Source organism: Entelurus aequoreus, linkage group LG15, assembly GCF_033978785.1.
Source record: "Entelurus aequoreus isolate RoL-2023_Sb linkage group LG15, RoL_Eaeq_v1.1, whole genome shotgun sequence".
NCBI lineage: Eukaryota > Metazoa > Chordata > Actinopteri > Syngnathiformes > Syngnathidae > Entelurus > Entelurus aequoreus.
In genome coordinates, this window is record NC_084745.1 from 11,130,581 (window position 1) to 11,150,921 (window position 20,341).

Here is a 20,341-nt window from a genome sequence, read left to right on the forward strand (position 1 = left end):
TGAAAGTTGGAATTACAAAGGTGCAATAACGTTCGTTGTCATTTTTGTGTTAATACCAGGGATGTGAATCTTTGGGCACGACACAATTCGATTAAATTCAGAATCGATTCTGGATTCAAAGCGATTCTTGATTCAAAATGTATACTTTTTTAATAACATTGGATCCTAGTTCTATGATTAACTACATTCCTCCATAAGATACATAAACAGCTGTGATAAATTTCTATATTACTTAAAAGAAAACTGTTTTTTTCAAATAATATTTTACCCAAACATTTAATGAAGTCAAATACAAATAAGGCAACAAGAGAAGTATCCAACACTTCTCTTTTCTAAAGTAAATCTGTACAGCAGATATGGTCATCAACATCAACCATAAGATTTGCCTGAGTGTCCTGTCATATAGAGCAGTGGTTCTTAACCATAGGGCCAGGGCGTCCTTCAGAGGGGCTCCAAAAATATCTGTTTCTCAGCTGTGGTCCACATGGGCCGCTGCGGTACTGCAATACACTATCCCACCACTTGTGGCAGTAATGACAATATAAAACAAACAAGAAGTCTGGAGCTACAGTCATAGGGAAGTTTCTTTAGCGCACAAATTATGACTAAAGTGGTGAAGCTGTATTTTCATTTGCACTTTAATTTTATTGACAGTTTATGTAAGAAACATAGATTATTATTTATTATTGATTTATTTAGAATTTACTTATTTAAGCACTGCATAATTGTATGTACATTGACTTTTCATCAGTTTTAAAGAGTCTCTTTTTTGCAGCATACAGTCGTGGTCAAAAGTTTACATACACTTATAAAGAACATAATGTCATGGCTGTCTTGAGTTTCCAATAATTTCTACAACTCTTTTTTTTTTTCTTTTTAGTGGAATTATGAGTCTACTGAAAATGTGAGCAAATCTGCTGGGTCAAAAGTATACATACGGCAATGTTAATATTTGCTTACATGTCCCTTGGCAAGTTTCACTGCAATAAGGCACTTTTGGTAGTGAAGTGAAGTGAAGTGAATTACATTTATATAGCGCTTTTTCTCAAGTGACTCAAAGTGCTTTACATAGTGAAACCCAATATCTAAGTTACATTCAAACCAGTGTGGGTGGCACTGGGAGCAGGTGGGTAAAGTGTCTTGTCCAAGGACACAACGGCAGTGACTAGGATGGCGGAAGCGGGGATCGAACCTGCAACCCTCAAGTTGCTGGCACGGCCGCTCTACCAACCGAGCTATACCGCCCGTAGCCATCCACAAGCTTCTGGCAAGCTTCCGGTTGAGTTTTTGACCACTCCTATTGACAAAATTGATGCAGTTCAGCTAAATTTGTTGGTTTTCTGACATGGACTTGTTTCTTCAGCATTGTCCACACATTTAAGTCAGCACTTTGGGAAGGTCATTCTAAAACCTTAATTCTAGCCTGATTTAGCCATTCCCTTACCACTTTTGACGTGTGTTTGGGGTCATTGTCCTGCGCCCAAAGCTCAACCTCCGGGCTGATGATTTAAGGTTGTCCTGAAGAATTTGGAGGTAATCCTCCTTTTTCATTGTCCCATTTAAAGCACCAGTTCCATTGGCAGCAAAACAGGCCCAGAGCATAATACTACCACCACCATGCTTGACGGTAGGAATGGTGTTTCTGGGATTAAAGGCCTCACCATTTCTCCTCCAAACATATTGCTGGGTATTGTGGCCAAACAGCTCAATTTTGGTTTCATCTGATATCACATGGACAAAGATAAGACCTTCTGGAGGAAAGTTCTGTATAATTGGCATCTATTTTTGTGATCAGCCTGCTTTAATAACAATATTTGTGATTAACATATGCTTTCATATCATTTGAGAATGTTTATTCTGTCAAACTGTAAGTAGGTTAGATATAATTATTAAATATGATTTAAATCAAGAGTAAGATTAATAATTATTTGTTAATATTTGAGTGGGACAGTTGTGGAAAAGTTGGGCACCTGATAAAGAGGATCTTTGAAAACCGCCAGCGCTCATGGCATATAAAGGATTTTTGACTTGAGTTTTATAATATTCATGAATATATAAGTGCTCATTGTTATATTTTGGGACGTTTTTTGTTAGCAATCTAATTACACAAATGTGTCCAAGTCAAAGCATTTGACTCAAAAGGGCTCTGACTCGCCACATTACGAGACGCGAGGCCAAGACCCACTATGATATCCTACCGCCGGCCTCCTTCCTCTCGCCTGCAGCCATCATCAGCAGGCGTATTATCGTGTCCCCGTCTACTCTGGTCCTCTCCGCCCTCGTGGCAAGCAGGTCTAATTGTGTCTGCCTCGCTGCAGGCCATGAGTGCAGAAGGGGGGGCAGGGAGTGGGTTTAGATGAGTGATACTCGCTGATGTAAATGGCTGGATAATATGGCCCCGCCGTTTGCGCTGGAGCTCCATCTCTCAGCGCTAATCTGGGCCATCGGGGACCCGCCAGTATGCATCATCCACTGTCAATGAGCCTGTCCGCTGCTGGGTAATTTATTCAGCACCACAGTGGTTATTGATGAAACACTTAAATACAAATTCCACCCCGACACGTCCACACTGCCATCACCCTTTCGACCCTTCTTCGTCTTGTCTCACCACGTCGCCCTACGTTTACTGTACACTAAAAATTGAGGACACCCCAATGGGTTGTATTCAAATATTCGGGATCATAACATTCTTCATAGAGCATCAATAATAAAGATACAGTAGTATCTCAATTTAGGAGTTTAATTTGTTCTACGACACAGCTCGTAACTGCACACTTTTATCATTTAATATGCCTTTTAAAAATAAGAAATACTGTGGATGTAATTTGTGTCTTTAACACGAAAGCTAGAGAAAAAAATGGGGTTGGGGGCCAGTATATCTGATTTTTAGGAACACTAATACAAAACCTCACAATAATGTCTGATTGACAGCTAAAACGTTATGACAAACCAACCGCCTTAAAAAACAGAATGGAATTTAAAATTTTTTTACTGAATGAGACACCCAGAATGTACATGGAAATAAAGAATGTGGGGTTTACAATATTAACTGTGAACGATAAAATACTGAATATTGACAACATATGAACGTCACACACCCTCTCGATCGACATATTTTACAAACAAAATGCAATAATAGCGCAACAAACACAGCGAAATATGAACACTGAGGCTAAAAAAAAAACCTCACCTACGGTCTGATATATCTGATATATCACTAAGCTTTAAGAACTTTGTTGTAAAAAATCTCCTTGCGCGTCTGTCCCTGACACCCGCATTTCAGGCTGGCCACTCTGGGAACACTCTGTGGAAACGCTCCCCACCCACACTGCTTTGTGCCTTGTCTGAGCTGCTGTGACTTAGATTACCATAGTATCTAATTACATTACCATAGTAACTAGTATATCATGCAAAAGCGCAGATTCCAACCATTGAAATACTTTGTATAGTTCAATACTTAAGGTCATTTGAAAACATCACTGCACATCATAATAGCAGCTACAGTTTCCATCTTAATGATCTAAAAAATGTATTTGGGAATGTCCGGCGTGCCAGATTAAAAAGCTTAACGGGCCGCAAGTGACCCCCGGGCCTTAATTTGCCCAGGTCTGGATTACGGGGTTTCCTTCTGACAACTTGCGGTGGGGATGCTCGTAACCCAAATTTGTGCTCACAACCCAAAGCATAAAGTTAGTAGAGAGACGGCTCATATCTCAAAACACTCGTAAGTCAAGGTACCGCACAACTATAGGCTGGTTGCAATGTTTTGGTTGTTTTCCAGCAAATCTTTTTCAAATTTGACACATATGTGCTTATCAGTACACTAAAGGTGTGTACCAAATGTTGTGGCAATTCAGCTAAACACCCTGAACTTACAGTCTGTGTTTTGAAGAGAAAGTTGAAGTCCATCCAACTTTTAAGGGTGTAATAACAGCACCGCCATATACAGTGCCCTCCAAAAGTATTGGAACAGTGAGTCCAATTTGTTTATTTTTGTTGTAGACTGAAAACATTTGGGTTTGACATCAAAAGATGAAAATGGGACAAGAGATCAACATTTCAGCTTTTATTTACAGGTATTTACATCTGGATCTGATACACAACTTAGAAGATAGCACATTTTGTTTGAAACTACCCATTTTTCATCAGAGCAAAAGTATTGGAACATGTGACTGACAGGTGTGTTTTGTTGCCCAGATGTCTCCCAATTACATTGATTATTCAAACAATAAATAGCACTGAATGTCTGAGCTCAGTTTCAGATTGGGTAGGATAGGTTTTGCCTGTGCAGACTGCATTTAGAGGCAAAACCAACATGAAAACCAGAGAGCTGTCTATGGGTGAAAAAGAAGCAATTGTGAATCTGAGAGAAGATGGACAATCAATCAGAGCCATTGCACAAACATTGGCCATAGCCAGTACAACCATTTGAAATGTCCTGAAGAAGAAAGAAACCACTTGTGTACTAAGCAACAGAGGTCGAACAGGTAGACCAAGGAAAACATCAGCAGTTGATGACAGAAACATTGTGAGAGCTATAAAGAAAGACCCTAAAACAACCGTTAGTGACATCAGCAACAACCTCCGGAGGGCAGGAGTGAAGGTATCCCAATCTACTGTTGGCAGAAGACTTCATGAACAGAAGTACAGAGGCTACACCAGAAGATGCAAACCACTCATTAGCAAGAAGAATAGGAAGGCCAGGCTGGAATTTGCCAAAAGGTACAGAGATGAGCCTCAAAAATTCTAGGAAAAAGTTTTATGGGACTGATGAGACAAAGTTTAACTTCTTCCAAAGTGAAGGAAAGGCGAAAGTTTGGAGAAAGAAAGGATCTGCCCATGATCCCAAACATACACGCTCATCTGTGAAACACGGCGGAGGTAATGTCATGGCTTGGGCTTGCATGCATTCTTCTGGGATGGGCTCTTTCATCTTTATTGATGATGTAACACATGATGGCAGCAGCAAAATTAACTCAGAAGTCTACAGAAACATTTTGTCTGCTAATTTAAAGAAAGATGCAACCAAACTGATTGGGAGATCCTTTGTCATGCAGCAAGATAACGACCCAAAACACACTGCCAAAACAACAAAGGAGTTCATCGTGGGCAAGAAGTGGAAGGTTTTAGACTGGCCAAGTCAGTCTCCAGACTTAAACCCAATAGAGCATGCATTTTACCTGCTGAAGAGGAGACTGGAGGGAGTAACCCCCCAAAACAAACAACAACTGAAAGAGGCTGCGGTGAAAGCCTGGAAAAGCATCACAAAAGAAGAATGCAACAGTTTGGTGATGTCAATGGCTCACAGGCTTGATGTAGTTATTGAAAGCAAAGGATTTGCAACTAAATATTAAGTCTTATTCACTTTAATCTATTTTAAGTTTATATGTTCCAATACTTTTGCTCACCTAAAAATGTTGTGTTCCATTACAATTAATGCTATCTTCTAAGTTGTGTATCAGATCCAGATGTAAATACCTGGAAATAAAAGCTGAAATCTTGATCTCTTGTCTCATATTCATCTTTTGATGTTAAACCCAAATGTTTTTAGTCTACAACAAAAATAAAGGAATTGGCCTCACTGTTCCAATACTTTTGGAGGGCACTGTAGTGTTGTCAAAAAAATAATAACAAAGGCAACACAGTAGGGATGAACGTTTTCATTCTCCTGTGTGCAGCGTTTAAGGAATTGAAGAGTTCTTCATTTTTATACCGTCTCACCAGTCTTTCTTTTTTTTATATACTTAGGAGCCCGTGACTGCTCAGTCCAGTCTGACATCAGCAGCAGTCCCTCCGAGCCAAGTCAACTGGGACAGTCTCACCCAGGATATCCCACCATGGGTCCACAGGTGGGTGGGCTACTGAAAGTGTGTTGGTTCTGACCATAATTGGGTCACCTCAAATTGTGTGGAAAAGCATTTTCCCCTGTTGACTCCTGATGTTTATATCCCACATTTGCCGAAGTGCTTAGTACGGTGGCCGACAAGAGCAGACACACGCAAACTGCCAAAACGCATGGAACTTCACAAAACAACAACACACAAGTGCGGGGCAAACACACAGCAACGTCCAAAACACACACAAACCACCAAAACATATGCAATATGAGGAAAACACACAGGAAGTACGATGAAACTGGAAGTTTGAAATATAGGGCCAATTGAGACAAACTAAATAGATGAATAAATCTTCAAATAATTACCTAAATGTGTCATTAATTCATTATACCTTGAATTAAATGCATGAATGTGTTATTAATGTGTCATTAATGTATTTAACGTAAAATTGCATTTAATTATTTATTTCATTAAATGTTTAATCATTTAGTTAGTTAATGACACATTTAAGTAATTATTTAAAGATTAATTTAGTCCTTTCATTTTGGCTCATTTGGCCCTTTGTAGTTAGCATGCTAGTACGAAGTAAGCCCTACCAGTGGACCAGGTCTAAGAAGGATGTACAAAAACATGAGCGGGCTGCTAAAACAATGTTGTAGAGCTACAGATTTAATGAGTTGTGTTTTTCAATATAAGTTGAAAAGGATTTGCAAATCATTGTATTCTGTTTTTATTTACGAATTACACAACGTGCCAACTTCACTGGTTTTGGGTTTTGTACAATTAAATGTACATGTAGATGATGTATCGGGACAAATCCATTAAGAGTTTGAGCAGAAATATGTCATATAGGAATTAACTATACACAATAAAACGTTAACAAAATGCTATGTCACATGAATGGTTTTTGAAGTAATACCTTGGTGAATTGAAAAAGACACAAGTAATGTAAAAAAAACATGTCTACTTTTTGATATCAATATAAAACTCAGAGCAGTTTGAAGATGAAGTCTAAGGTGAAGTCTAATAAACAAGCTTTGTTCTTCTCCAACTCCTCCTTGTAGTTCAGTACAACATTTGGCCAACAAAAAAAAACAGCAGTGACACCTCTCACATCGAATACACAATCTTCTCATCCTGCGTTCAGTTCAATTGAGATGACAAAACATTTGAGCTAGTATTGATGTTATCTGAACACTGATACAGTTCACAGTTAAATAAAGGAGTTAACATCCTTGTAAACAAACTAAAGACTTTCTAAACAAGTTGTGACAACGTTCTCGACACATCACCTGCTGCATGTTTTCTCACCTCATTAACTGTCAGTCACAGCAGCTGAAGGATGCTGTATTGAGAAAATAAAAGCAACATCAAATAGTTTTTCTCCTTCGCGGTGTACTTTTAGTGTGGGGACAAGTCCGTCTGTCTCCAATATTATCCACACCTGTCACCATCTAACAGCAGTGCGCTCTTTAACGCATGCCGGTAAGAGAGGGAACAATTACGTTAAACCAAGCCCTTGGCCCTATTTACTCTGAGGGGAAATCTCGTCCGCCATGATTATCAAGCCAAACGACGCTAGTGAGCATGCGCCTGACTTTGTGTTGCCTAAAATGCATTAATAAATGACGCTTTTTCGGTAATTAAAAAATTAGACAGTATTACTAACCGTCTGGAATTTTATCTCGAATTATCATTATACTGTTTATTGTTACATCCCCAGTCCATTAACAAGTAAAAAGTCAAGAGCGGTCATGGCATGTTCTTGCCGCAGATGCTGGTCAATTTTTAGGGCATTACTGCAAATGACGAGGGCGGTCGCGGCACGTGCCGCGGTTGCCGTGGTTAAATTTGTGCATATATATATATATATATGTGTGTTTATATATATAATAGTGTATCGTTATTGCCGTGTTTCACATACATTAAATTTCAGGTAAAATATTTTTTTATTTTTTTATTTATTTGCTAATTGCTACTTTTCGTTAGCCTGTCAATGGGTTTGTCCATTGAATGTTAGCATCAAGCCAGTGGTTCTTAACCTTGTTGGAAGTACCGAACCCCACCGGTTTCATATGCGAATTCACCGAACCCTTCTTTAGTGAAAAATAAAATGTTTTGTTTTTTTTCTAATTCAAGACAAAGTCACATGTTTTTTTTACTAGTGCTCAAAATGAATCATGCATGAACATCACCTTGTTCAAAGAACAAAACCAACACAGTGCATGAACTCACAACAAATTACACACCTGAAAACCAGTGTGACTTCTGCTGTTGCCGTATCCATAATACGACGATAGGGAGAAATGTTTATTTACACAATGAGTCGGGTGTGTCTTGACCTCCGCGGAGGAGGCTCCACTGAACCCCTGAGGCCGACTCACCAAACCCCTAGGGTTCGATCGAACCCAGGTTAAGAACCACTGCATTAAGCTAACGGCATTAGAGCCTGTATGATTGCATTACTTTTTTTCCAGTTAATACCAAATTGTATGTTGATGCTAATAACTAATAGCACAGATGTGTCTTTAAATATACGTACACATTTTTGTTTGCGTCTGTCTTGGGCAATTGTGACCTCATATCGAAACCACCAGAAGTTGACTGCCAATCCGTGGGAAAGTCTGTATTGTTCATGCAAATCCATGCAACAGCCCATATTATGCAATCACACACATGTGCAAGGAATTATTTCAACTAGACATCCCCATGTGATGCGTCGTGGTGAATAATTGATGGCTACAACGCGAAGGAATTAAGCATTTTGTCACTAGGCATCATTCGTCAGGCCGTAATGGAGCTGTGACGCTAATGAGAAGATGATGCGGCAGCACACAGGGGAGCAAGCGAAGACGGCAAAGAGCCCGCGGCCCACGCTAAATCAGCCATTGTGCTATCTGATTGGATTTATTGGCCTGGTGGCTCAGCTGTGTTTAATTAACGTCTGTCTCATTAGTGTTGCTCGATGTCACCACACACACACGCACACACACAGCATTCCTTTAATAAGGCCATTCTGCCTGCACTCAGGATGACTCAATGCCAGTCAGGCAAAGAGGAACCCAGGGAGGAGGGGGCGCTATTTAGTGTGGATGTGTAGAACAAATGATGTCAATTAAAAGCACTTGTCTGAATACTGCTTGCCACAGTCGACAAGGAGTAAACACAAGCAGGTAAGCAGTTGGTAGCGAGAACCTCAGCAGGCAGCTCTCAACAGCCACCATGTAATATATGAACGCTGTCAGACGTGTCTCTGTGAAAGCAAACACTTTTCAGAAACAAAGGCGCCCCCGCACCATAGCCAATTCTCTTGTTTCCAGATCAATATGTTTGATAGATCCCCGCTTCGGAGCCGGATATTGTTCCAACAACCATTATCCGCTGGTAGTTTACCCAACATGAATCCACCGTCCCTTCTGTTCCCTCCCCGCTCGCAGTTAGGATGACAAAAGTCTGCCATCGGGGTGATTACGGGCAATTTCTCAGTGCCAGAGCTGGCGGGGCAGACAGAAGAGCCTACTGTCCCCCTGATGGGCAGAGAGGATGGGTGCAGCATGAAGTGTGTGCGTGCCCCCCTTGGAGACCACTTCTCATCACTCAGCCGTCAGGCCTGCCAAGGGCTACTGTACTGCCGCACCTCCAAAAAGCTAAGGGGAAACAGGAGGCCAACTGCTGCTGGGTTTGACGCTTGGCATCCTTCTTGCAAAAGACGGCAGCTCATTGCATTTGTTTGCAAGTAGTAAGCGCTGACATTGCAACAAAAGGCCTTAATATCTCAGCTCTCTACTTAATACACTGCTACCTTCGTTTTAATCCCTGATCCCTTCCAAAAGGTCCAACAAGAACGGAATTGTAAGAAAAGCGAAGCAACTTTCCCAATAAGAAATCATTTAAATTGGGACTGAAATTGTTTTAATACTTTGTTTTTGGTAATTGGCAAAAAGATTAATCCCAATCCTCTAAGCCGGGGGTCAGCAACCTGCGGCTCTCGAGCCGCATACGGCTCTTTAGCATCGCCCTAGTGGCTCCCTGGAGCTTTTTCAAAAATGGAAAAAGATGGGGGGGTAAAATATACTGTATTTGTTGTGTTAATAATGTTTCTGTAGGAGGATAAACATAACACAAACCTACCTAATTGTTACAAAGCCCACTGTTTAATATGTTTGTGTTTTTGCTTCACTGATGACAGTATTTGGCTAGCGCCGTTTTGTCCTACTAATTTTGGTGGTCCTTGAACTCACCGTAGTTGGTTTACATGTCCAACTTTCTCCAACACTGCCACACAAAGACATGTTTTATGCCACTTCTTCTTTGTCTCATTTTGTTCACCAAACGGTTTATGCACAAAGGTGAGCTTTGTTGACGTTATTGACTTGCGTGGAGTGCTAATAATGCATACTAACATGCTATTTAGGCTAGTTGTGTGTTAATATTGCATCATTATGCCTCATTTGTAGGTATATTTGATTTCATTTAATTTCCTTTACTTATGTGCTCTGTGTATTTAATTTATATTTCCATGTCTCATGACACATTATCTGTATGTAATACTGGCTGCATTTCTGATTGTGTGCCATGTTGTTCCAGACCACAGCAAACGTTACCATGTTTTTCCAGACCACAGCAAACGTTAACCAGCTTGCAAAGATTTTAATAAATCCATTAGAAGAAGACAGCCTGTCCTTTCCTTTAACTTGGGCACACACATCTATACCTTTGGCAGTTTTAAGCCAGTAATTTCCAGGAGTTATCTCACCCTCTGAGACACATACTTAATGTGTTGCCTTCATTACATAAGGCTTTTAGCTATTTGCAGCTCCAGACAGATTTGTTTTTTGTATTTTTGGTCCAATATGGCTCTTTCATCATGTTGGGTTGCTGACCCCTGCTCTAAGCGGACTATTTGGGGTGGCCCCTCTGTCATCTTCTCTTAGCAAATCCCAAAAGACACTTGAAGAATTCACCACTTTGTTGGCTCAAAGACTCATTGTGTTCAATTGGAAGGCAACAGCGCCTCCTTGCCACACCCGCTGGATTAAAGATGTTCTTTATTTTCTCAAACTGGAAAAGATTAGGCTGACATTTAATGGTCGTTCTGTGAACTGTCAAGAAGCATGGGGTGGTTTCCTAAAATATGTAAAGGAGACTGATCTCCAGCTTGGCCTCGATTGAGACGTGGTTGATTGATGAGCCTTTTGCTTGCTTTTGTGTATTTCTGCAGCATGTTGAGGATATTCGGTATCAATATGTGCTTGTACTTATTTAGATTTATTTTATTTTATGTATAATGCTTAATTCTTTTTTTTTTTTTTTTTTTTTTTGGGCGGGTGGAAAAGAACATTTGATTTGTATTGTATTGTATTTCTGTTAACTGTTTTGTAAAAAAAAAAATTAAATAACCAAACGTTAAAAAAAAAAGAAACAATAATAATAGTTTAAATTAAGTTGCTCGGTTCCAGAAACCCCAAACATGAACACAAAATAAATTTTCACGTGAAAACGGAATCAAACAAAACTTTGCACAAAAAAAACCCAAGGTACCATCATACTCTGGTCAAGAACAAAAATCTAAAATAGAAAAGCGTTTCGCTTCGTGTTCACATTGGTATCTGTTTCATGTTCTGATGATCACATTCCCACTTTGTTTATTGAAGACAGGAATTGAACAAAAGGGGTTAAAAAACTCTGCTTCTTCTTACTCCCTTTTGGACAAGTGAAACTGTGATCTGTAAATTTAAATGAGTATGTAAGCTTGTATGAATGTTGCAAACAACCCACACTTGACCGACCAAAGTGCACTAGTAAAGTTCCCCTTAACCTAGAGGTGTCCAAAGTGCGGCCCCGGGGGCCATTTGGGGCCGGCAGCTACATTTTTAATGGCCCGTGGCACATTTTGAAAATATTAATACAAAAAAACCCTAAAAAAGTGAAATAAAAGTAATGTAATGAGAAAAAGTTGCAATATTGACACTAATATCACAAAGCTGCCATGCAGACTGTTTTTACTATAAAAGTGTCATTGCTCAATAAATAATAACAAGTTATAATCGACAGATACATCTGAAGTTGATTTAGAGACTTAAGTGTCAAAAGTGAAAATAATATACACTACCGTTCAAAAGTTTGGGGTCACATTGAAATGTCCTTATTTTTGAAGGAAAAGCACTGTACTTTTCAATGAAGATAACTTTAAACTAGTCTTAACTTTAAATAAATACACTCTATACATTGCTAATGTGGTAAATGACTATTCTAGCTGCAAATGTCTGGTTTTTGGTGCAATAGCTACATAGGTGTATAGAGGCCCATTTCCAGCAACTATCACTCCAGTGTTCTAATGGTACAATGTGTTTGCTCATTGGCTCAGAAGGCTAATTGATGATTAGAAAACCCTTGTGCAATCATGTTCACACATCTGAAAACAGTTTAGCTCGTTACAGAAGCTACAAAACTGACCTTCCTTTGAGCAGATTGAGTTTCTGGAGCATCACATTTGTGGGGTCAATTAAATGCTCAAAATGGCCAGAAAAAGAGAACTTTCATCTGAAACTCGACAGTCTATTCTTGTTCTTAGAAATGAAGGCTATTCCACAAAATTGTTTGGGTGACCCCAAACTTTTGAACGGTAGTATGTTGATATACGACTTATTTGGGACACTTTTATGAGTGGGTGGGCCTTTTGGATCCCAGAGACCTTTAGTCTGATTTTTTTTTTTAACTCTTCATTGTTTTTAAATATTAAGGAATTAAAAGCATAGTTTTTATTTAAAGCTCCAATTACTTCACACTGAAGTAAATATTAACCAAATTAAAATGTTATGTCAACAGATAGATCTGAAGTTGATCTATAGATATTTTAGCATTGACAGTAAAAATATATTCATATGTGACTTTAATGACTGAGACACTTTTGGGTCCCCAATACCTTCAATGTTCACCGAAATTGAGAGGAGCCCTTTGGTTACCATAAGTATTATATTGATTTTGAAAATGAAAAATATCAGAGATTTTTAAAGTGCAGCCATCAGTGGAAAAAGTTTGGAAACCCCTGCTCTAACCGAAACCAAACATGACAAGTGGGAACGTGCCTTTAATGACATAATTGTGGTATATGCAGAAGCTAGGTGTTTATTTATGATTGGGCTTGTCCAAATTATGCTTATTTGGCCTAGGCAGCTGTGTAGTAGGGTTGGACGATTATGGCAAAAATAATATTCATGATTATTGTGATTGATATTGTAATCATGATTAATAACTCGATTATTCATTATATTTGGAAACATGAGTATTTATTTTACCACCAAAACTCAACTTTAAATATAGTAAAAACAAAGTAATATAAATTAATAAGGAACAAACCATTTAAACCACAACTAGTAAAATGAAAATAGTATTAACAATACTTTTAAATAACAATAGCAATTTATCAGTTTATCCGTTGTTTTTAACTCCGTTTTTTATCTTTTACACTTATTTTACCACCATAGTGTGTGTGCTTTTAGTGTCAAATAAAATGTTATAAAATGTCAATTACAGTAGATGCAAAAATCATCACATTTATTGGTGCAATACCTTGTTGGACAATTTTGACCAGTATTTTAGGTCAAAGCATTATAATTGTGTAAATGTGTCAATAAGTGATTTCAGTACATTATGCTTGTGTTAAGGTACTTTTTTTGAAACATTTATTTTGTTAGCGCAGTCAGAACGGATGTGGCGCACCACGCTATTATTGTGAAGGAAGGAATTGTGCCGTGCTGTTGTTCTCTCAGCTTGGCGAGTAGAGGCGACTTGAGGCTGTTGCCAATACTCTTTGTACATTGATCTTACATCCATGATGTCGTTCACAACAACACAAGCAGATGAGATGTGTTGTGGGTTTATGGATTGTTCTTGCTAGCTTTAGCTTAGGAGTTTAATCACTGTTTCAAAGTGTCCATCTCAACATTGTTGATGGGATGAATGAGCGGTTCTGGACACATTATTTTCCCAAACAAATGTTCCTTCTCCTTATAATGACAACATTTAACTCACATTTATGCCAATTTCCCTGATATTCTGCCTTTAACATTCCATTTTATTGGCCAATTATGTGACTCCGTCCGTGGTTACGTGGATTCGGAAATCAAATGCCTTACTGTTTTTGTTGAGTTTGGTGATTATTGATGAGGCATACTCGCGCTGTGTCACGTAAAAAGTAGTAACCATGGTGAGATCCCTAACTTCTAGTAGACGTGCTCTAGGGTTGTATGGTATACCGGTATTAGTACAGTACCGCGATACTAATGAATCATATTCGGTACTATACCGCCTCTAAAAAGTCGTCGGCACGTCGTGTCATTGCTGATTTACGAGCAGACGAGCATGTTCGGCAGCGCACAATCACGGAGTACTTACAAGCAGACAATGTGTGTAGACAGAAAAGGGAGAACGGACGCATTTTGGCTTAAAAACTAACGATAAAGGTGAAGTTATAACGCTGAAACGCCCTCAGGAAGAGGTGCTTTAAGACATGGCTAGCTAGCTAGCGGCTAAAGTCCATCTGCAGTCTGCAGTGTTTTAGCTACTTCTAAACCACTAATCCTCGCCTCCATGGCAACAAATAAAGTACGTTTCTTACAAGTATCATCCCTGCAGGACGAGTAATAGCTAAACATGCTTCACTACACACCGTAGCTCACCGGCGTCAAAATGTAAACAAACACCATTGGTGGATCTACACCTGACATCCACTGTAATGATACCAAGTACAGGAGCGTATCTAGTCAATACTACTATGATTACATCGATGTTTTTTGGCATTACATCTTCTTTTGTTTTTTTTAATTTATATTATGTTTATAACCTCAGGGAATATGTCTCTGGACACATGAGGACTTTGAATATGACCAATGTATGATCCTGTAACTACTTGGTATCGGATCCATACCTAAATTTGTGGTATCATCCAAAACTAATGTAAAGTATCCGAACAACAGAAGAATAAGTGATTATTACATTTTAAGAAAAGTGTAGATAGAACATGTTAAAAGAGAAAGTAAGCAGATATTAACAGTAAATGAACAAGTAGATTAATAATTCATTTTCTACCACTTGTCCTTAATAATGTTGACAAAATAATAGAATGATAAATGACACAATATGTTACTGCATATGTCAGCAGCTAAATTAAGCTTACTCACTAATAAAAGACAAGTTGTCTTGTATGTTCACTACTTTTTATTTAAGGACAAACTTTCAATAAGAAATATATGTTTAATGTACCGTAAGATTTTTTGTTAAAATAAAGCCATTAATGCAATTTTTTGGTCCCCTTTATTTGGAAAAGTATCAAAGTACAGAAAAGTATTGACATACATTTTGGTACCGGTACCAAAATATTGGTATCGGGACAACACTAACGTGCTCTTTTATCCACTCATTCACTCCTCATCCATTTCAGCGTCACAGCGCCAAAATTTGCAAGCACGTTGCACAGCCCATTAAGCGTTTGTTTTTTTTCCCGATTATTATCCATTCATGATCGTGTGAAGCCAAAATCAAAATTGGATGATTTGTCCAGCCCTACTGTCTGGTGCGGCTGATGTATGCGTTACGTTCTCTCTGATGAAGCTCTTCTAGGAGATAATTAAAAGACGACTTTTGGTGCCTAACTGCCTCCTGCTTCTCCAGAAGTGTCAGTGATGATAAATAAATCAGACCGACGCGTGATTCAGAATGGGAGTGTTGCTTTTAATGTTATTCCCGTCTTGCTGTCTCCTGCTGTCAAAGCTCGGCAATCTCATTTTGTTTGGAGATGAAATGCTCAAAGAGCCTGTTTTGATTACGTTTCGATTGCAGATTACTTTTAAAGGATTAAAGCGTGTCACAGGCGCCTTACAAACAGGTCGCCTCTTGTTACGCTCCTTTGAGGCTTCGTCCCCGCAATATTAATTCTTTTTTTGTAAACGCTAATGGCAAGCCTCATCTGGAATGCTCTCAGAAGTGTGAGACAATGTCAGTTGTCGCGGCGGCATTATCAAAGCAAAGTGATGCATGTGTGTGATAACTGCTGCCAGGCGCTGCCTTTGTGCCTTTCCATCCTCTTAACACACAAACAGGTATTCATTTCTCCCCGACCGACAATATTTCTGCAGCCCGGTGCCTCCAAAGCCGCATGACCTCATCTGCGTGTCGGAGCGGGTTGCGGGCGTCGTTTTGCCGCGTGGCCTTATCGCAGTGACACGCCTGTCGCCCAGGAGCACCGAGGCTGGCGAGCGCGGTGGTCGTCTACGCAGCAGTCAGCCGCCCCGCGTTGTGCACGAGCTGCAGACACGGGGGCCACCAAACAGAGGCAGATAGCTGACAATTGGAGTTAAAAGCCGGCGCGCGAAGGTCACGGCGGAGGAGTCAACACAGTGCGGCCAGACTTACCTCGCGGTGTCGTCACTGACAACACAACGCAAGGTGACAACCTAGTATGGTTAACCTGGTTACGCATTATTTCTTTCTGAAAGTACCATGGTACCAATTTTTAAAAAAATAGTATGGTATAGGGGTGTCACGGTACACAAAAATTTCGGTTCGGTACGTACCTCGGTTTAGAGGTCACGGTTCGGTTCATTTTCGGTACAGTAAGAAAACAACAAAATATAGTTTTTTGGGTTATTTATTTACCAAATTTGCAAAATCTTTCACCAAAAATATTTTTCTTAGTGGAATATTTGATGTGAAGTAATCGGAACCTTGGATAGGTCAATAATTCATAATAACATTGATTTTGATTCAATATTATGTTTTGAGCAATGACAGTTTGAAAGAAAATAAACCAGCTTTGTTTTATTAGTCAACATTGCAACTTTTTCTAAATTACATTTAACCTTTAAGCTTTTTTATTTCACTTTTGTTATGTTTTTGTTTATTTTAATAGTATTTTTAGAATGTACCGTGGGCCTTTAAAACATTAGCTGTGGGCCGCAAATGGCCTCCGGGGCACACTTTTGCTATAGATAATAAAAAATTAAATCTGATAAATCTATGGATAAAAAACAGAGCCTGGCGACACATGAGCGTTTATCATAACTCTCTCGCTCTCTCTGTCTCTGCCCCTCCCTCACCAATGCTGCTGCGCGCACAATTTGTTTTGTTTTTAACCCCTTCTTAACCCTGAACGTACATTGAAAATACACGCAACCCTAACTCAAAATGCCGGACATTTGAGGCATTTAAGAAACTCCGCCCTGACAGCTCCGCAAAAGAGGACATGTCCGGTGAAAAGAGGACGTATGGTCAGTCTATCGTAACCCGTTAGCTGCTAGCATGCCGTGTGTTGTGCCTCGGTGTGCATTGTTTACACAACGTACGTTACTCTACTTAATATGTCCGTGTGTAAACTCGTTCGGTACACCTCCGAACCGAACCGGAACCCCCGTACCGAAACGGTTCAATACAAATACACGTAGCGTTACACCCCTAGTATGGTATGGTATGATATGGTCTTTATTGTCGTTGCACAAGTACAACAAAATTTTGTTTTCAGCACAAACCTGTTCAAGATTAGACAAACAAACAGTGTACAGGGTTACAGAACAGGAACGCTGATGGTCGCCACAAGGCGCCCCGTAAAAGATGGGAAAAAGGTAGACGCTGGGGGAGGATGAGTAAAAAAAATACAATCTACTCCAGACTGGGCCCCCTTAGTAGCCCAGTCTGGAGTAGGAAACAAACTCCATAGCAAAGCACATATACATATTACAACATACAACTGGAAACTTGCAACAGAGGTCTGAAAAATACCAGTACTTTTTTCCGGATATGACGGCGCGGCGCCGTCCCGTCGTGACTTTGCTGGTAAAACGAGCAGAGGCGCATGTCAGGCAACACACGGAGCACTTACCAGCAGAAACAGTGTGGAGATAGAAAAGGGAGAAAGGCTTAAAAAACTAACGATAAAGTTGAAGCATTTCACACTGAAGCACCGCTCTGGAAGAGGTGTGTCAGAATAATTGTATATAAGTTATCACACAACTTGTTCTCCCATGAGTTCAGGCTGCCCTGCGAGAAGACAAAAGCTGTCTTTGTCCTTATCAAGCAAAGGGCCTGCCGCTTTTAAACCTCCAGTGTGCAATGGGATGCGACGTGGAAGTGTCGGTTTCTTTGATCTATTGAAAAGCCTCAGGAAGACCTTGTCATGACCCGAGGTCTACACAGCAGAGAAGGGGAAAAACTGACACCGCTCCAGGCACCTTTTCTTTGAACTATTTATGACCGAGTGCGGCAGCTGTTTATGACCTCCCTCCCCTTAAAAACAGCTGCAGCCATGTAATCAGGAAATGCCCAAATAAATGAGGAGGCGTGGAGCTCCCTCCTCAGAGCGTGGGGCGACATTGTACGCGCTCTCCTCATGAGCTAGATTGAATCCTGTTTTAGCTATTTTTAATACACTAATCGGCGACAAAAAAAGTTTCTTACAAGTATCATCCCTGCAGGACGAGGAATAGTAAACATGCTTCACTACACACCGTAGGAGGATACAACAGCTAACCGCTAACAGCAAGCTAGCGGTCCTGAATGTAAACAAATGGCATGGGTGGGTTTACATACATAGACATCGAATGTAACGATATTAAGTACAAGAGCCGTACTTAGTTGATACTACAATGATTACATGGATATTTGTTATTATTACAAAATGTTTTGTCTTTTTTATAGTTTATAAAGTCAGGAAATACGTCCCTGGACACAAGAGAACTTTAATTATGACCAATGTAGGATCCTGTAACTACTTGGTATTGGAGTGATACCAACATTTGTAGTATCACCCAAAATTTATGTAAAGTATCAAGCAACAGAAGAATAAGTGCTTAGTACATTTTAACAGAAAGAAGTGTAGTGAAACATGTGAAAACAAAAAGTAAGCAGGTATTAACAGTTAATGAACAAGTAGATTAATAATCCATCATCATTTTGACAAAGTAATAGAATGGGAAATGACATAATATGTTACTGCATACGTCAGCAGCCAATGTTTGTTTTCTTACTACTAAAAGACAAGTTGTCTAGTATGTTCACTATCTTATTCAATGCCAATTTGTTCTTTGATTGCAATAAGAAATGTATGTTTAATGTATCATTGTTTTTTTATTAAAATAAAGCCAATAATGAAATTTTTTTGTTGTCCCCTTTATTTTGAATAGTATCGGAAAATATTGAAATACATTAGCGGGGGAACCAGAGGGGTTCGTAAATTGAGGCTCCGCTGTATTACGAGAATTGTGTTGAATCGATTCTAAATCGAATCAGAATTAAATCGTGAGGTGCCCAAATATGCAGCTCCTGTAACAGTACAGTGGAGAAGGAGACTGCACTGAGACAGGGACGTCGCTTAGCTTGAAGCGTATTTATTAATACAAAGGGATGATGTGTGTAACTAATCCCAATATGTGTGGTAAGACTATGTGTAGTGATTATATTTTGAGTGTTACCGGGAGGTGTTGGAGGTGCGTGTTGAGACAGATGCAGAAAGTCCAGAAAGGGCAAGGCCGGCTCGGAAGTCTGGGGACAGGCAAGTGTTCAGGGGCTGGAGCGAGGCGTCGTTGTCCGGGGGAAGGCGAAAGGTAGAGATCCGGGAAGGCAGCAAGGAGTCCAGAGGGGATCCGGGGAGACGAGACACACAGCTCGAAACCAGGGAATGACGCGGAGCTGCTGGATGACGACACAAGACAAGACATGATGAGCACAACAGAGGGGAAACACAAAGAGCGAGGAAGCACATATGCGAGGAAGCTGGAGACGTGTGAGGCTTACTGTACTGGTACAAGTAGCTACGTTCTGGCACTGGAACGCAGGACACGCTGCCTTAAGAAGGGAGTGGAGTCTTTATCAGTGTCAGGTGTGTTGATCACAGATTCCACGCGGCTGCAGCAGGAGAGGAACGCCAGTGGGCGTGTCCAGCTCTGAGTGCACCGCTGAATGTGCGGCGGCAGGTGCTTGAGCCGTAACACCTCCATTGGTTACTACAGTTTACGTCGGCATCGTTTCTATTAAGGAACCGACTTTAGGTACCGACTCTTACTCCTGTCATAGACAGTGTTACTGCTGTGTTATTGCTCTTATTATTTCATTGCACATTTAATTTGTCACAATGAATGAAATCCAACATCCCCTGCTTTTTATATTCACAGTATCTCGCTGCTTTTCACTCAAAGCTCTAAAAGGATTCAGTGTGTTTTCCTCAGAAAACACATTTGAAGGGTGCCAAATATTTCCCCGAGCTCTGCCTTCTGATAACATATCTTTCCCTCTATGGGTACGCCTCCACTTTAACTAATAGGAGTGAATGGATGCATGAGCAAGATGCTAGTGATGTTTCATATCAGCTATCACAAGAGTAAAAGTAGCACAAGTTTTTTCTTTCGCTAAGCACACCGCGTTTCAGCCACTTTTTTCTGTTGGCGGGGATTTGTTCAATGGTATGGAGCATAAATCACAGCCGGAGGGGAGAGAGAAATTCCCCGAGATTGGAT

General features: G+C 40.0%; 1 protein-coding gene across 8 annotated transcripts in view; it reads left to right on the forward strand.

Annotated features, from left to right (window-relative positions):
• The window catches only part of pou6f2 (POU class 6 homeobox 2), a 245,996-nt gene that overhangs the window by 51,903 nt on the left and 173,752 nt on the right, over positions 1-20,341 (forward strand). For all 8 annotated transcript variants that reach the window (XM_062020832.1, XM_062020830.1, XM_062020835.1 and 5 more), the window contains one exon: positions 5,749-5,849. In XM_062020832.1, the coding sequence (XP_061876816.1) occupies positions 5,749-5,849 (101 nt within the window). The remainder of the gene's footprint in view (positions 1-5,748; positions 5,850-20,341) is intronic.